Here is a 19472-nt window from a genome sequence, read left to right on the forward strand (position 1 = left end):
CAACTTAGGGCAATTGTAGAGCTTTCCTCAAGACACCTCCTGAAACAAGATGCTCACAGTAAATAATTACAGTGTATAAGGTACCCTCAGGTGTGCAATAAAAACGCTGATATAACAAAGATCTTCAGTCCAGGAACTACAGATAATAGAGCAACTAAAAATGCTTTAAAACTAATATGTTCAAAACACCCAAAAAAGATAAAGAAATAAAACCGGAAAGAAAAAGAAAGATATTTGAGAAATGGAACAGATTTTTTGGGAGAATTAAAAAGAAATTATAGAAAACATATTCATTAAAATTTTTCAAGTCTGTCACAGATGGGAAAAAACATATGAAATGAAAGTTAAGAACAAGAAACTCCAATACACAATCAACATTCCAGGAGGCAAAGATAAAACAATATTCAAAATGGTGGATCATTTTTCTGAATTAAAGAAGGACATGAAAAAGCAAGTCTGAGTGACAAGCCAAAAATAACATATAAAAATCTACATGTAATTATGTTCTTCAGTGGTATTTCAGAATATCAAAGATAAAGACAGAATTTTTAAAACTTCTAAAGGAAATGTATACATTACATATAATGCGATGACAACCAGATTGCAAGCCAACTTCTTCTGAGGAACAACTAATGCCAGAAGACAATCGAATAGTTTCAAAGTGCTTAGGAAAAATAGCTATCAACCTAGAATTCTATACCAAAAAGATTATCATTAAGAGATGAGGATAAAAGTAAATATTGGTTTTGATATATGAAGACTGAACATTTATTACCCACAAAAGCTTATTAAAATGATATACTAGCAACAAGACAATTGATTATAAAAGAGAAGAATGAAATACAAAGAAGCAACAGAATGAAAAGAGTTCTTCAAAATGGGGGAGGACATAAAGAATTAAAAATATAAAATTAATAATAAGGGAGTTGTAAAAATAGACATAAAATAATAGACAAAAAGTCATGGATACAGAAAAGTAGGGTGTTTGGGGGAATTTAGAGTGTTATAAGTGTCCTGTATTATTCAGAAGGATGCTAAACATACTGATTATAAACAGCTTTGTTAAGGACACAGGGTAAAATGTAGTGCTGACCACTACTAAAAGCAAAATAGAAAATATAGTGTTCCAAGAGTACAGAATACAAATAAATTTAAAATTCAAAAAAATCCAAAGTTAGGCAGTTAAAACCACTTAAAAATAAAAATCAACTCAAAATGGGTTAAAGACTTGAACATAAGACCTAACTATAAAACTCTTAAAAGAATGCATGGGGTAAATATTTCATAACATTGGTCTTGGCAACAATTTCTTGCAAATGACACTGAAAGCATAGGCAACAAAAGCAAAAATAGACAAATGGCACTATATCAAACTAAAAAACCTTCTTCACAGCAAAGGGAACAATCAACAGAGTAAAAAAAAAAAAAGCAAATTACATAATGAGATAAATTATAAACCTAATATGTGATATAAAGTTAATCTCTAAAATATATAAGGAATTCGGAGAACTGACTCTGGGGATGAACACACAATGGGATTTATAGATGATGTAATACAGAATTGTACACCTGAAATCTATGTAATTTTACTAACAATTGTCACCCCAATAAATTTAATAAAATTAAAAAAAAAATAAAATAAATAAATAAAATATGTAAGGAATTCAGTAGCAAAAAAATCACCTACAATTCAATAGCAAAAAAACTAACCCAATTTTTAAAAAATGGGTAAAATATTTGAATAGACATTTTTTCGAAGAAGACCTACAAATGGCTAACAGGAAGATGAAAAAAATTCTCAGTGTCACTAATCATCAATAATATGTATCAAAACCAGAATGAGATATTACTTCACATAAAAATCAATAATTATAAAAAAATAAAAAAATAAAAAATCATGTGTTGATAAGGATGTGGACATATTGGAACCCTTGTGTTCTGTTATTGAAAATGTAAAATGGTACAGCCATAATCAAAAAGAGTATGGAAGTTTCTTGAAAATTAAAAAAAAAAGAACTTACTACCACATGATCCAGTCATCCCACTTCTGGGTATTTACTCCCAAAAATTGAACACAGGATTTTGAAAATATACTTGCCATTCTATGTTCACAACAGCCAAGAGGTGGAAACATCCTAAACGACTATTGACAGATTAATGGATAAAGAAAATGTGATATATACATACCCTGGATACACAGACGAGTAGAGATGGATTAATGGATAAAGAAAATGTGGTATATACATTTCAGCCTTATAAAAGAAGAAAATCTTGTCATATGCAACAGCAAGGATAAACCTTAAGGACATTATGCCAAGTGATATAAGCGAGTCACAGAAAGACAAATACTGTGTGATTTCACTTATATGAAGTGTCTAAAATAGTGAAACTTACAGAAGCAAAAAGAATGATGTTACCAGCAGCTGGGTGAAGGGGAAAATTGGAAGTTGCTGTTCAGAAGGTATAGAGTTTCAGTCAAGCAAGATGAAAAAGTTCTAGAGTTTTGCTACATAACCATCTTGTACATCTAGTTAAAAACATTGTGTTGTACAATAAAAAAATTTGTTACAAAGGTAAATTTCATGTCACGTGTTTTCACCATACACACAAGAAATGAGATAGATAACTACTGTTATGCCTTTTGCAGCTGAAGAAACTGAGGCTGAGAGAAGATGCCTAATGTTTGTCTCTGTACCCCTCACACACAGGTTCAATCACCTGCAATGTTGAATCCTCTCCTTTGTCACCCACTGTTTTTTTTGTTTTGTTTTGTTTTTGTTCTTTTACCTTATTTATTAACCAGTTACACAGTCCTCTCCCTCATTCTACACTCCCTAAGCCTCACAGTCAAAGATTTTCTCTCTTTTCTTTTAATATCCCCCAGAGAGTTCTGAAGAATACTTGCTACACTATAAATAATCATTAAAGATCAATCCAATGGATTCTTGCAGAACATGATGCTCTGATTAAAGGTCTTCTTCTGTTCTCTGGAACTAAAGATATTTCCCTTCCTTCTTCTAAAGTTTCAGTGACATACAGTTAAAAAGCACTGACTCATAGTCATAAAGGATAAACTTGATTTATTTTCAAGGATTCAAAAGTAGACATAATTTAGCAAAAGCCAATCTGGGAGCTTTTCCAGAAAAAAAAAATTAAATGTTAGAAAGGTGAAAGAGATGGAAGCAGTTCTCATATTCAGTACTCATGAAGACTTCTTCGGCAGGAATTTATTTTGTGCCCAATATTCTTAAAAATCATCATCTTAATAACGAAGATGAAAGTAATGGAGAGAACTTAGTTTCCTGGCCCACAGGATTTGATTTCCTCTATTAGCTGGAGGCATGCATCATTGCAGATTTATAATTCCTTCACCTCACCTCTTTGAGTCTTAGAGCAACATCTACAAGTCCCACCAAAAAGTGTTAATGCGAATGATAATGAATAATGGTCAGAGGACTTTTCTCCTTCAGACTGAAAATCTAGTCAGTGGTACAGGAGTTAAGAATGGCATTCTAGTTCGCCTCTTAGATATTAAACCCATTTCCTCCCTCTTTTTAAAATGTTCATTGTCAGGGAAAAGCAAAACATTATATAGTGCTTGGTGGCCAATCTAATATTAAAGGTAACTGTCCCTCTCTGTACTTAAAATGACCTCAGTTTGTAACTACTTGGATCACTTCCAGAGTCATCTATAATTTAATTATATGTATCCCTGTTCACTTAGGAGAACTCAAAATGAAATGGTGACTTTGGTTTGTGAGGTCAGAATCAATAGCCATTAAGAGAATGAGATTTTTAAATCTAGGAAAAAAGCAAATACTTAAAATATCCCTTGCATCAGCTTCCAAATTCTAGATACTCAGACAATGCAGATATGGTGAAATTTTATCATGATGTATTATACATATTTAATGTCTAGAATGGTAGGAGTTAATGCAAGAACTGATTATCAATCAAAAATAAGAGCTAAACATTCAGCTTTCTGAGTGTTATGGACTTGTGTGGCACATTTAGAGAGGCAGACAGATCCTGAAGAAGGACTGAAATAGATGAAAGCTATAAGATAAGAAAAAAATTCTATGTCAGCCAAGTAAGCGTGTGAGTTTCTCTAATCATGTCATTGGCATCATGTAAATGCCAGACACCATTTTATATGCAGCTTAGATATAGCAGATGTTGGCATTTAAGTATAGGGTCCTATGAGAGAAAGTTGCTCTTGAATGGAAGAGGAAGTTTACTGGCAGAGAAAACTGATTTTGTCAGTTAACAGTTATAACCTCAATAATAGAATTGTTTTCAACCAGAGGTTGTGGGGTGGGAAAGGAGGAGCGATATAATGATACCTCAATTCCAATCTAAAAAAGAAAGAAAATCATCTTCCCTTTAAATTGCGGATGTGTGGGTTGTATACATAGAACCTTCTCCTCCCTCTCTTCTCAAACCTCAAGGCTTCATGTTAAATGGAACAAATCACATCCTTCGTGGTTCTGCTCTGTTTGGTACAGCTGCTTGCTGCAGGTGGTGCCCTAAAAATACATTGTTTGTTTATTTTGCAATACAGCAGTCTGCAGAGTGGTACCTAAAAGTGCAACAGCTCCCTTCTCTTTCTGTCAGTGAACTAAATGATGAAAGACTAAGACCTCCGCCAAACCTAGCATGAAATGGCCCAAATAAGAGGCACAGGTAGTGCTGGAGGCTCTGCTCTTGATAAGTTCCATTTTCTTTGGATTCATGAGGCAAAGCTGACAAGCAGACTATCTGTCATCAGAGCCTCTGACTAGGTTTCTGAAAAGCAAAGCCAAGCAACAAACCGCTTTTGTTGGGAGAATCATTATGTTTCTCTGGAGATTAACATCTGTAAAACATGAGGTTGAAAGGGAAAAATAATCCAAAATCGATCACAAATAGAAAGTGAAAGTGAAGATTAATCTCAGGTAAAGGTTCATGCAAATATACTTAAATAGAGCTTTCAATGATATATTAAATTTATAACCTAAACAATCAAATACTATTTCCAGCCACACTGGCAGGGCCCACTGAATTAACCCTGTTCACCTCACAGAGTCGTTGAACACAAAAAATAACTTGTGTGTGAAAATGTTTTATACACTATAGTTAAAATAATGATATACAAAGGTATGTTTTCATTATTATTATTCTAGATTTTTCTAATTGAATGGAACTTTAAAAAAAAAAAAAAAACTCCCCCAAATTTCAAGGTTTATATGAACTAATTGCTAATTGGTACAGAGGGATCTCTGATGACAATGCATCATGCCAATTAATCTTTGGTAAGGCACTGTTTACTGTAAAAATCTTATTTAACATCACTGGGATTGTGATGAATAAACTTTAAAATCTAATTGATGAATAAGTAAAATGTAACACCAGGAGGAATTTTCTAGAAAAACCATGAAAAATATTGACTCATAGCCAAGAAATAACTAATGTTTCTGTAAAATTTAGTGCCATAGAAATGGATGTGGATTATTAACATGGGAGGAAACATGGTACCAGAAGAGTAAAGACGACGTCATGGTTCCAACCTTCAGAAAAAGGGAAGCTGTTGTTTATCAGGACAGTGATGGAGAGAAAGACAGGCAGTGGGAGGCTTGAGAAGGGGAGTAGTAAGCTCACCATCAGACTTGACAGGCAGACAGAAACAGATAAATGGAAGAAGGCAAAATGAATTTAAAAACATTTACAAAGTAAATTTAAGGCTCATTGAAATGTGAGAAATAGAGAGTGGGACAATGGCCACATTCTGAAGGAAAGTGCCGAGCATTTTAAAGAAAGACAAAAATTTAAATGGACTGAAGGCAGAGAGAGGAAATAAGAAAGAAACTGGTAAGCTAACTTACTTTAGAGAATGGTGACCTGTATTTCCTGACTTCAGGTTGGTGACCAGACTTCACAGGGTCAGAGCTGCAGGTATACCTTCATGAGTGGAGGTCATGTCCTTACCTATCTCTTACCTAGAACGCTCTTTTCCCAAATATCTACATAGCCCAGCTCTCATTATATTCGGAACTTGGCTCAAAAATCACCTATCAGATCACCCCCTGGTAGCTCTTTTACCTTATCCTGCTTTATTCTGCAGTAGAGCAGTTGCATGGGGGACACGATATATATTCATCTCTCTCTTCTCATAGGAATTTAAGTTCCATGGGAGCAGGGAGAGGCATTCAGCAAATATTTGTTCAGTAACTGAATGAATGCAAAGCTGTTTCTAGCTCCAAGCAGTTAAACAATATGGAGAAATACAATTCTTTTAAATTTGAAATTTTAGATAGAATTGATACAAACTTAAACCACCCTTTAAAAACTGCAAATTTCCACCCACTGATAAGTCATGGTGTCTAGCAGACTTAACTGAATCACTAATTGTATTTTTTAATTGAATGACTAGTTTGGCTTTGTGTCATTCCAGTTTGGCCTCTCTCCCAGGTGCAATAGGTTCTGAGGAGAGCTCCTTGACCATCAATACAGAGCCCAACAGGTGATGAGTTGAAATAGGAAAAGGAAATTATCTTTCACTATGAGCATGAGTCTATGTGTCAATTCCATATAGATGAAACATGTGTACGGGGTTAATAACGGAAGGAAATGTGTATTCTGCATGCAGCTCATCTCCTGGGAAACGTATGGAATTTCAAGAACATGTAGGATAACCAACCATCTGGGTTTGCTCAGGACTGTTGGTTACCCTGAATCCAGTTTCTGATGAAGCTCCCGAGTGCGTTAGAAAACAACAATTGTGACTCATTACTTCACATGCTATCCTGGCAATAAGTTGTTAGAGGTACCCTATCATGTAACCATGATATTTTGCCAGGTATAAACTCATTCCATTTCTGGAATATGGTTTCCATGAATTACTTCCAGATGAAGTACCAAGGGAACTCTGAAGCTTTTAAGACCATAGTTCGAACCAAAGAAATTGTGGGCATCACCATGGCAATGTGATTCCAATGCAGATCTCAGACTTAGAATTAAAGGACAATAAAGGATTGGCCAAACACATTTTCTCCTCTAGTGTTGATCACAACTTTATTATCTTTTCAGAATTCAGCTTCTTCGACAACTTTTCTCCAATCTTCTAATTTCCAAGCAACACAGACTTTTCTAAATTTGTGAAATAAGCATAATGCTGATAATAAATTCATAAAGTACTATGTTATCACTGACATGGAACTTTTCTGTACCTCATAGTATAATTTCACTTACAATTGGTTTTTATTGCAACATACATAGTACATTAGGATAAAATCAACCTAAACCTAGTATGTGACTATTCAGATGACTAAGATGACATGAAATTACAGGAAATGTTATTCGTAAAATTTAGAAATTAAAATAAAGGAACCTACCCATTATTTTATGATGAGGAAATCAATAAAGTTATGGAAAAGAGGTGGGGCAAGTGGAGATGAATGACTGGAAGACACTGGGTAGTGAAAGGTAAAAGGAATACTTTGTATTTATAAAGTTCCTGATAAGACACTGATCAAATTTAAAAGGTGGAGAGATTGAGAATCAATAAGAAGAGTAGAGCAATACAGACTTTTCAGAATAAAAGAAGGGATAAAGAAACCCAAAATATCCTTGGAGGTATGACAGTAATTCAGTCTTGGTCTTTGGAGCCATATTTGTAATTAACATTAACCCAAATAATCATGTGACAAATAGCTGTCTCATTAAGTACAATAAAATATAATATTGTGAATTAAGTTCAGAGAATACTACAAATCATAAACATGTGTGTAAAAACATGTGGCCTTGACTCTCAGGGACACTACTTGAGAGGAATTTAATAATGTGTAGGAGCCAGGACAAAGGTCAGAGAAATAAATGGCAGAGTTGGGACAAATACAGCCATAATGCCACGTGGACAGGAATAGGCAAGAGAATAATGAGGACCAGAAATCATATACCGAATTGTGTAGGAGAAAGCGTGGGTTGAGAATAGCAGAGTTTAAAATCCTATTTATAGGCTTGGTTCAAGCAAAAGATACAGAAGGAATATTACAGATGGCTCTTCTTCTACTGTGTAAACACTATTTAGCTTAAGTGTGTTTGCCCATATTTTAATTCTTTTTCACTCAAGTATAACATGCTAAACAATAAATTATCCCTTATATTATAGCTGTCATTATAAATCATCTTTACCTCCTTCCTTTGAGAATGCCTTGCCGTTATTTGAAAACATTAACACATTCTACTATTATTATTTTATCTATCACTGTGTTTAGTTAGACATTCCCATGAAAAGGAAATTGCCCATTTCAGAAGTATCAACAAAGACTTAGTCCTTAAAAATGTTTTCATCACAATAATTAATCATGACTGAAAAGACATCCCAAAATACAATGATATTATGTATTACAAAGGAAGATGGTAACCTTTTGTTCAAGGTCAAAGGCTTGTTGTATTTTTCGAAAAATACTCTATTTTAGTATATTTATATATACTTTATTTCTTTCTGAAGTAACTTATGATTTAATGTATTTTATTTTGTTCTGTAATAAATTTGTAATTATAAAATTAAATATAAGAAATGGAATTGTACGTGGTTCATTGCACAATACTCTATGCAGACAATTTCATATTATTAAATATTTCATAGTATTAAAGAAAACCTAATTATTGGTGATTTGTTGCAGCCTATAATCCTCATTACCATCTTAAATGTATTGGTATTTTTATTCCATGACGTTTCCAGGCATTCTCGTAGATCAAGTGATATTATGCTTTGGGGGTAAGCAGGCGCTTCAAACATTACATATTCATGGAAGCAGATATTGCACACTGTGATAATGGTTGATATGGGATAAAACTTGCTCCTGTGTCGGTACACTATGTAGTATCACACTTGCTCTAAGAATCACAGTTGCACCTGGGGAGTAAGTAAACTTAGTTGGATTTTTGAACATTACTGTGAGTTAGCCTGAAAAAATAATAGTATTCTCAATGAGCAGTGGAAGAAACTGAGCTAAGGAGAAAATAAATAATACCACCTTTATTATCTTCACAGCAATTTCTTAACCATTATCTCATTTAGTTCATAATTATAAAATAGTTTACTATACAGCTGGGTGTGAGATTTAAGGATTGTTACTCCCAGACTGTGAATATTTTACCTTTTATTTCTGAATTTTCATGTAGGGAATACCAGACAACATTAAAGGCAAAAGAAAAAAATCTTAGACTTAATTTGATTTTAGAGGCTGTTCAAGTCCTTGCACTCTGGTTGTTCATGAACTCACAAAACTACTCAACAATTTATAAGGGCACATTTCAGGGATAAAGCAAAGTCAAATAAAGGATATGATAAGGTACCAGTTTTGGTATTATAAAATCATCTTTCTGACCAAACACCATGTGTTTCTGAGCAATTCAGGACAGCAGATCAAGAATGGAAAAAAAAAAAAAAGGAAGATACTAATATTTCTGGTGAAAATTTTGAAAATGACACCTACCTAGATCCTGCCTCAGGCCCAAGGAGACAAAATTTCCAGAAGTAGGTCATGTTTATGGTAATCCTTTAAAAAAGTGAGTAACCAATTTCTATTCTCAACCAGCATTAAGAATCACTGCTCTAGAGTAATGGCTTTGAAGAATTTTTAAAAATTCACCTGAAAACTGTGTATATTGAAATTGATGTTTGATATTTTTCATCATTAGTTTATGTGGCTACATAAGGGCTATTTATCTTGGCATATTATTAATATTAGTATATTTTAAAGAGACATTCTTTTAAATATATTCAATAAAATTTGAATGCCACTGTTATTCGAAATTCATCTTCCTTCATTTAAAAACATGTGTACATAGTCTTCTATAATAATCGTAAATTTTTTATGTAGTTCCCTTTCTTTTGTACTTGCATTTCCATGCCATGTTTCCATAGAACTTTTGACTGATGTAATGTTTATTTATTTGAAAGTGTTTTACCAATCACTCTATCATACTTCTCTGCAACAACTATATATGTGTATAATATAAATTTGTATATGTGTTAAATTAAATATGTATAAATATAAATTTTATTTTTCTTTCCCATGGCTATAAGGTATTAAGTATTAAACATGTATTCACTTTTTGACATTTTCATTTTTTTCAGCTTTACTGCTGTGTAATTGAAAAATAAATTTGTAAGATATTTAAAATGTATACTGTGGTGATCTGATCTACAGATACATTGTAAAAGGATTCCACCATCTACTTAATTAACACAACCATTACTTCACATATTTATTTTCTTGGGGGTAGAAAAAAAAGTTATTATTTGGGTTATCATGACAATTATGATTTTACACAACTGATCATAATAACATAGCTTATTAAAATTTTGATCAAAATCATTAGGTACAAAAATAAAATTTTATTTGAAATGCGTTTCTTATTAGTACTAGAATGAAGCAGAATTCAGTATGAATTCTATTTTTTTGTCTGTTTGTTTTAGGTTTAAGTACAGAAAATCTTGTTATAGAGAAGTGTTAGAGACATTTCGTTACAATGATGTCACTCAATTTCTGCAACTTCTGATTTGGGGGCCACAATTTACATAATTATATAAATAAACATTATTTTAAATACTATATACCAACTGACAGATCTATTAAGTTTTTCTTCAATTTTAAGGAAAGCAAGGAGTTGGAAATTGCCCAGTTTGCATCAGCAATTTCTGGGAAATATACCAAAAACACTACCAGAAAATAATAAGCAACCATTAATTACTCTCATAACTCTTTCTCTTAAAGCCACCTAGATTATTCTGATGTATATAAACAATGTGTGGGAAATATTGAACTATTTAATTTCAGTGTATTTGCTGACATAATATTTTTGTCAATTTTTTAAAAAATATGTGCTTTGAGTGTATTTTTATTAACTGCGGAGCTGCAGATATGGCTAATTTAATTTATAAAAAATGGCAAAACCAGTAACTTACAAATTAAATGGTTAAATCATATTTCACTGTAAACAAATCAACCAAATCAAACTTACTTTGTTTCTTAAAACATCTGTGTTACACAGACAACAGTTTGGTGGTTACCAGAGGATAAGGGGGGAGTGGGGATGGTAGAAGAGGGAAAACGGAGTCAAATATATGGTGACGGAAGGAGAACTGACTCTGGATGGTGAACACACAATGAAATATATAGATGGTGTTTTATATAAATATACACTTGAAACCTATATAATTTTATTAACCAAATGTCACCCCAGTAAATTTAATAAAATCTGCCTTAATTTTTTTCAATTCAAATGTAACAAACAACATACACATGGCAACCATTTCACTTCTAACTACTGCAGTAGCTGGGTATCAGCTCATACCATTTCCTCACTTACCCTTTCAAAGTGATGCAAGTTCATAACATAGATTTACTATTTACCAATTTAATAGCAATGTCCTAGACTACATGAAAATCAGGACCCAGCTCCTCAACAATCCAATCTTTGTGAATACTTTTAAGCATTTCCAGATTACAGGATTCAAGTATATCCTGAGCAGTAAACCCTTCCCTCTCATCCATGTACCACACCAGTCAGCAAAGTCCAAAGAAATACTCATTTGCCACTCCCAACGCAACCCCAAACTGCTTGGATAAAGGCATCCAAAGTTTTGAAAATTTCTCCACCAATGGTATTCCTAGGAAAGTCTTAGCAAGCCAAGTAGCAAATATTAATTTTTATCATTAACTAGGAATAATTAGAACCAGCTCTGAGTCCATCCATTGAAGGCATGTATTGTATCTGCATTTTTTTTATACCACAGTCTATTGAACAAGGGTTTCCACGATTTTATGCACTCTAAAAAGTACAAAGTTTTCTGAATAGGCAATAGATACAATTGAAGGATGAACTTGGCAGTGAACCTATGAACAGCACCTTTTGACTTACTCTAAAGTCTTTTATGATTTCCCTGCAAATGCGCATATGGTTTCTAAACCAATTTTAATATCTGCAGGAAATATTAAGTTTATTTACATTTTTACCAATATTCTCTGCTGGTCTCCTAAAAAATATTAATAGTCAATCTGCTATGAACTTAAAAGTGTGTCGGAAGTAAAAGAAAGAAAGGGAATACAGGGAAACAAAACCCAGCAATTTTGGTTGGAGAAGTTTATATTAAATTTAGAGGTATTGGTCCTGTGGACATAGTTATAGAAAAGAAAGAAAATGAGGTATATATACACAATGGAATACTATTCAGCCATAAGAAAAGATGAAATAGTGCCATTTGTGATAGCATGGATAGATCTTGAGATTATAATGCTAAGTGAAAAAAGTAAGACAGAAAAAGTAGAGAACCACATGATTTCACTGATCTGTGGTACACAAAACTGAAAACAACAAAAGAACAACAACAAAAAAAAACAAATGAAGAAACAAAACTCATAGACACAAACAATAGTTTAGTGGTTACCAGAGGGTAAGGGGGGCGAGGGGTGGTAGATGAGGGTAAAGGGAATCAAATATATGGTGATGGAAAGAGAACTGATTCTGGGTGGTGAACACACAATGTGATACATAGATGATGTATTACAGAATTGTACACCTGAAATCTATGTAACTTTGCTAACAATTGTCACCCCAATAAACTTTAATTTAAAAAAAAGAAAAGAAGGAATAAGTTTTATTTTACCCCAATAAATTATTTGGAATCTTAATATGTATCTTAAAATATAAAGTTATTTCAGTTATGGCAATAAATGTTTTCCCTTTAGTGTCATTTCTTTGTAAAACATCCTCCCTTTTCATTGTATTGGCTATGGGAAGTGAGGTATAATGTGTGCATAACAAAGATGAGGCACACACACCTCCATTCCCCTCACCCACGGCAGACATAGCTAATCAATCATGCCATTCTTTGCCACTAAAGAGCTCTGAATTTGGGGTTTCTGGTGCTGGCATGAGGGTTGAAGCCTACTTCCAATTCTTGGTGCCAGAGAAAAAGGTAGGTCTGCATGTCCATCTTCCCTATTTACTAGCTAAGAAATCTCGGGAGAGGCTTTGAATCTGTTCAGCTGCCCTCTCAGGACTGTTTCACAAGTCAAAATACATAATTCCAGTGAACACATTTTTGTGAACCATGCAATTGTAATCACCCATTTGAAAATATTGGCTTAATTCTTTTGTAATGTGAACAACACCATCTCTTTAGTTGATCTCCTCCCTGACTCTCCCCATACATATTTATTGGATCTATTTTATAAGTGTGGGCTATTTTTTATTTTGGGTTTTATTAAAACTGTGCACACCTGCATTCCTTTTGAATGTGATCCTAACTAGGAGAAAATGCTGCTGGAAGAGGAGAAAGCTCAAAATCTCACACCTGGCTCCTCATTATGGTGTTCTGGCAGTCCTTTCTGCTCGCCTGGAAGCTGTGTGATTAATAGCCCCTCTTCCCAATTATATGGATATTATACTCATCTTCCCTTGGCTGTAGATGGGAGATATCTCATGTATGTGCAATGCAAATATGGGCTTTGTGAATGCTAATTTCAAAATCAGCTAGGAGTTGATTGGCAGAAAACAGAACAACATGGTGACAGGCGTGCCAGGGGTCAGGAATCTGTGAAAGAAAAGCTTGGTGAAGGTAGAGGAAAAAAAATAGAGAAATTAGGAGTTAATCAAGAGCAGTGGCTGGGAGAGCAGCACTTTATGAAAGCAAATCTAAGCCACACATTCTGGAAGAGAGGGTAGCTTCAAAGACTGGTGAAAACAATGAGAAGAGCGAGAGTTTAAGCTGACTTTACAAAAAGCACGATGGAACTAAGAAACCAAGATTACGCAATAAACGGCATAAACTGTATTCTCTGTCTATCACCTCTCTGAAATGTGCCTGTTTGCACATGGTTTTGTATCCTTAGGAACCTCACTCTGTTTCTGGCAGTGACATCCTCAAGGTCAGGGATCCTGTCATTTGTTTCTCCAGACACCAGCAGGGGCCAAGCACTCAGGTAGTGTTCACTGGACCAGATGAAACTGAACATTAGGTTGTCAGGGAAGTGATTTGGGTAACATGAAAATGGGGGGAGCAGAGATTTCAGACACTATTTCATCCCTTAATCACGACAGCAGAAGTGATCAGAATGACGATAGGGAAATGGAGTTGGAAGGCTTGCATTTAACTAGGTGGAGCAAATTGTTCATGATAAGCCCAATTTTGATTTGCATTCTAAAACTTGAGTTAAGATTTGCTAAGTTTTCTGCATAGCAGATGCTTTCATCCCAAGGCTGGCTAGACAACAGAAAGCCCAAAGACAGAAAGGATGTTGAAACTTCTCCAAGTAATTGGCTTGGGTATGCTGTTGCTAACTTACTCTCAGGTGATCCATAGTCAGCTTTGCAAAAGAATGCCCCCTGGGCAGAAGAACAGGTGGAAATGGAAAGGTAAAGATGCCCCATTCTGTGATAGCTTGCTCAAACTGTTTTCCCACTCAACCGGGGGCAATGTAGACAGCACTGATATCCAGTAGCTTGAAATATCAGTCACATCTGCTCTTAGGGACACCCCATCCATCTTCTTTGTGCTGTAGCCTCTTTGCCTTTACAGATGGTTTAATATAAAAGTAGGATGAAAACACTTTTTCTTTGGGCAATATGTCAGCCTCAACATATGCTTCCATGTCCAAGTGTATTTTTTAGAAAATTACTCGTGTGCCAAAATTTTACGAGGGGTTTAATAAATCTGTGAATATAGTTTATACATGCACACATTATTTCAACTAACTCTCTAAAATAGTCACATATAACTATCCATGCATATAAATAAATTATATCTTTATAGCACTTTTGACGCATAAATGAAAGTTTTTCTAAATGTTTGGGTACAGTAAAAAAGGGAGTTCCCACAAAGGAATATTTAATCCACAACCTCTCTCTAACACATACGTATATGAAGCTGTTTTATCCGTGGTCCCAAACCAGAAATATTTTACTTATCTCATGTGTGAATGAATACTTCATCTAAGTGAATTTTAAATAATGAAATGACTATCTCCATCCCATCAAATCTAACTAATCTTTATTTCAAGATAATGAAAAGAAAGAGTTTTAGCACTTAAACCTATTAGAAGGCTTTGTTTGTTAAGAAGTGTCTCTGGTTGGACAAATTCAAGGGAGATCACTGAGCACTTTAACTAAGAACATCATTCATATGTTGTGGAAATAATTTATGCTGATTTCAAAATATTTACAGTTCTCCTTTTTTTTTCTGCCCATTTTGTGATTGAGTGGGACTTGTTCTGAACAATGAACTGCGGACAGTGAGCTTCTCCTTTCACTAGAGGAGCATTTTTGTGCTAGTGTGAACACTCCAGCTCTCTCTTTGCTCTCTGGCATGGCAACCCATTATTGCTTAGATGGTGGCTGTTCTGCTCCTCTTGCTTTCTTAGTGACAGTAATGGTGGAACGTACTGCTAACTCAGGAGAATAAACCTTTGTGGTTTTTAGTCACAGAGATTTGGACAGTGTTTACTAGCATAGCATGCTTAGCCTGTTGTAATACATATATATATATATGTATATATATATATATATATATATATATATATACATATATATGTATATATATAATAAAATGCATATATAAATTATAAAATATGTGTATTGTGTATATATGTAAATTGCTCATTTAAAAAATCTAATACCTATATATTAGTTATACAATCTAATACATACACTCACATATTTTTTTTTAAATTCCAGAAGAATTGTAACTGAACTAATTGATGCCATTCTTCCCAGAACCTATGTCTTGTTATTTAAAAACTGTGAGCTAATATAATTCCCAAAGTAACAAAATGAAGAAAAAGATAAAAAGCAGATTCTACTTGCATTATTTGCTGTTAAGTTTAAGACTATGTGCACTCATTGTAGATCTACATGGAGTCTGAGAAAAATATATGCGGATCAGCACATATAGATGTACAATAAATAAATGAAGACAAGTATTAATATAATAAAGTTGCCTAAACTTTATGAATTCCACAGAATTATGCACTTAGCCTTAGAAATTTTTTTTCTTGAAAAAGGAGTGTCTTATTTATCTCTTTGACATAGTGATACAATGTAAAATAATGTTTTATATAATATCCATATATATTATACAAATATGTTCTACAGTTACAATACAAAGGAGTCATTGATAACTTCTAATGCTTTCTGGTAGAGGGAGGGATTTTTATCAGCATAATACTGTAAAAAAATGAGGGCATGATTGTCCTAGAAGTAGAATTTACAGAAAAGCTGAATTGTTTTGAAAGGGAAAAGGGATGAAAGGTAATGGATATTACCTGGGGGAAATATAAGAAGAAGATAAGGGCAAACGGAGAAGAGAATTCCCAGGACTAACAGCACAGTTAGAAAGAAGCACGCAGTGGAGGGAGAATATCTATTGAAATCTTATAAATGTGGGTATTGCAGCATGTCAGTTGTGAAAACTCTGGATTTTCCCTTTAGACTCTTTGGGAAAGTCCACCAAAAGCCAAATAATCAAACCTTGACTGGATTTCTTAAATAAAATACTAAAGATGCCAATGCTTATTTAGTGATTACTGAAAAAAATCAGCACACTCAGTCCCAGGCACAGCTTGGTTTAACCTAACAAATCCCTGTTAAAAGTGGCATTAATTAGGAAAAAGCAAATAGCCACATTTTACCTGCATATTCCATTTGTGTGCACTGAGACTGCACAGAAATAACATTAAGTCCAGAAGCACTAGAAAGAGTGGTTGGCTGTCAACACTTACTGCGAGGACAATCTGGAGGGAACTATGAGCCACTTCTATGTACTGGTACTCCAGAAAACACCCTGAGACCGTGATGTAGCGATGGTCTTCTGGGGCCCAGTCTGGGGCAGGTGTCACTGATGTCACCGTACATCCTGGTCCATTCTCCATCCACCAAGATCGGTGCATTGAAATATTAAAAGTCAGGATAAGGTCTGTTTCCTGCAAGAAGGTAATTTATAAGGATGAGTATTACTTTATAAATGTTAATTAGCTTATTTGGGCTGAGCTGTCTTAACTTTATCAGTTGGAAATGTGGGTATTTTCCCCCTCCTCTAAATGTATTTTATAGGTAGAAAGAAATCATCCAAAATAAAATTTCAGTTCCACGTGAAAATTATGTATCTATGGATTCTACTTATAAAGGTTTATCTGACTACAATAATATAAAATAAAAACATTTATGAGTAAAATTATCAATGACTTACATTAATTATAACACTGAGAGTCCTTAGCTTTTAGGTCTTGTGAATATTACAAAAGGAATAATCTAAACTATTTTGTCAAGTGAAGTTCATCCTTTATTAAATCTATTATTTTTTTCTCCCTCAGAATATTTACTTTTTCACCATTTTAAATGTTAAACTTGTACTTCAATTCAGCAAAATCTAACATAATATTGTGGCTAATACTACAATTTGTAAGACTTTTACTTAATGAAATGTAATACTACTTTTTTTCTCTCTCTCTTCCTAGTATTTTAGCAATTATTTCAGGGTCTTTTCAATCTTGTCACCTGGTACTGAAAAATTGGCCATAATATTTCTTTGGAAATATAATTATCAAATTTTTGCATAGTGGAGATAATAAGTGAACAACTCTTTAGATGAGGTTCAACATGTTAGGTTAATGTGCAGCTATAAATGAAATAAAAGGTAGAGAGTTTTTGCACTTAGGGAGTTTGCAATCATGTACACCAACATGGAACTCTCAATAGCACATGGGCAAATGTTGTCTTCCAGGAAGAGAATGGACAAAAGGAATGCATCAAACACAGTCTGTTACTTAGCAAGTCATCAGAGAAGATGAATTCTAACAGAAAGAGTCATTGGTGAGAAAAAAGAATTATTTCAGTCTCAGTGACAGAGCTGCAAGATAATATATGCCAACTTCTCTCACTCCAAAATGAGGTGCTAGATTGACTAGGTGAATCTTGCAGAGAAAATATCTTAAGTCAGGTTTTGTGACCTCAAACCATTCACTCACCCTGAACATATGAAAAGTGTTAAGCTAAAGTGGAGAGCGAATTTGAAGATTAAAAGGATTCCTTTGGAGAGGGCTGTGATTTGAGTCTCATTATCTACATAGGGTAGTGGTGGGGGAAGGGGGTAATATCTCTTCCTTTTAAGCCTATTGAGAGAGGCTTTAGCGTAGCCCTTAGAACCTGGGCAATGCAGCAAACTAGTTTCTGACTCAGAATTGATAATTCTCAAAATCAAGTTGTGGCTGAAGCTATCTGCTAAGTTGACAAATCAAGTGTCTACACCTTTTGATTATATTAACTGATTTTTGAATGTTGAACTAGTCTTGTACACCTGTAATAAATCCAACTTGGTAATTATTTTTTGTATTTGGTTAGATTCATTTTGCTAATATTTTGTTGAGGACACTCACGTCTATATTCATAGAGATACTTATCTGTAGTTTTGTTTTCCTATAATGTCTTTGTCTTGTTTTAGCATTAGGTTAATGTTTGCCTCATTGAATAACAAGTTAGGATGTTTTCCATTTGTTTCTATATCCTGGAAGAGATTGTAGAAAATTGATATAATTTCTTTTTTAAATGTTTGGTAGAATTCACCAGTGAAAACATCTGGGCCTGGTGCTTTCTGTTTTGGCAAGTTATTAATTATTGATTCAATTTCTTTAATAGATATAGCCCTATTTAAATTGTCAGTTTCTTCTTGTGTGAGTTTTAGCAGATTGTGTCTTTACAGGAATTTGTTTATTTCATCTATATTATCAAATTTGTGGGCATAGATTTGTTAATATTAGTTTGGTACAAAAGTAATTGCGGTTTAAAAGGTTAAAATAATTACAAAAACCTCAGTTACCTTTGCACCAACCTATTAATAGTCTTTCATTATCCTTTTGATGTTTATGGGATCTGCAGTGATAACCCTTCTTTCATTTCTGATATTAGTAATTTGTGTCTTCTCTAATTTTTCTTAGGCTGGTTAAAGACATGAATTTTATTATTAATGTTTTCAAAGAACCAGCTTGTAATTGATTTTCTCTATCGATTTCCTCTTTTCAATTTCTTTTATTTCTGCTCTAAGGTGTGGAACACGAGTCTCACCTGTCTAAAGGAGAAGCCTGGTTGTATAGACTAAAGAGCCCAGGACAGTCTAACCGCTCCTTGAACAGATTATTCAATCCATTCCTGTTTTCAGTCCTCACCTTCACATACTCCTTCCACTTTTAAATCCTGACTTTCCATGGGTTATATAAATCAAATCTGTACTGGAACACTCCTTTGCATGTCTATAGATTTAGGTTTTTTCCCCCTAAGTCACTTGCTAATCTTTCATTTACTTTCCATCTTCCAAAAACTGTTGACACTTCTTGTACATTTTTTCCCTTTCCAATTCTGATTCCTGTGGGTTAAACCCTTTTTTATTCTTTAATATCACTTAGTGGAGTTTCAGAATGAAATATAAGTAAGTG

General features: G+C 33.9%; 1 protein-coding gene across 7 annotated transcripts in view; it reads right to left on the bottom strand.

The window, feature by feature from the left end:
- NKAIN2 (sodium/potassium transporting ATPase interacting 2) overlaps positions 1-19472 on the bottom strand; it is an 871385-nt gene that overhangs the window by 124253 nt on the left and 727660 nt on the right. For all 7 annotated transcript variants that reach the window (XM_088795473.1, XM_088795477.1, XM_074333530.2 and 4 more), the window contains one exon: positions 16767-16967. In XM_088795473.1, coding sequence (XP_088651599.1) covers positions 16767-16967 — 201 coding nt within the window. The remainder of the gene's footprint in view (positions 1-16766; positions 16968-19472) is intronic.

Source organism: Rhinolophus sinicus, chromosome 2 (assembly GCF_057876585.1).
Source record: "Rhinolophus sinicus isolate RSI-liver-muscle chromosome 2, RSI-T2T, whole genome shotgun sequence".
Classification (NCBI taxonomy): domain Eukaryota; kingdom Metazoa; phylum Chordata; class Mammalia; order Chiroptera; family Rhinolophidae; genus Rhinolophus; species Rhinolophus sinicus.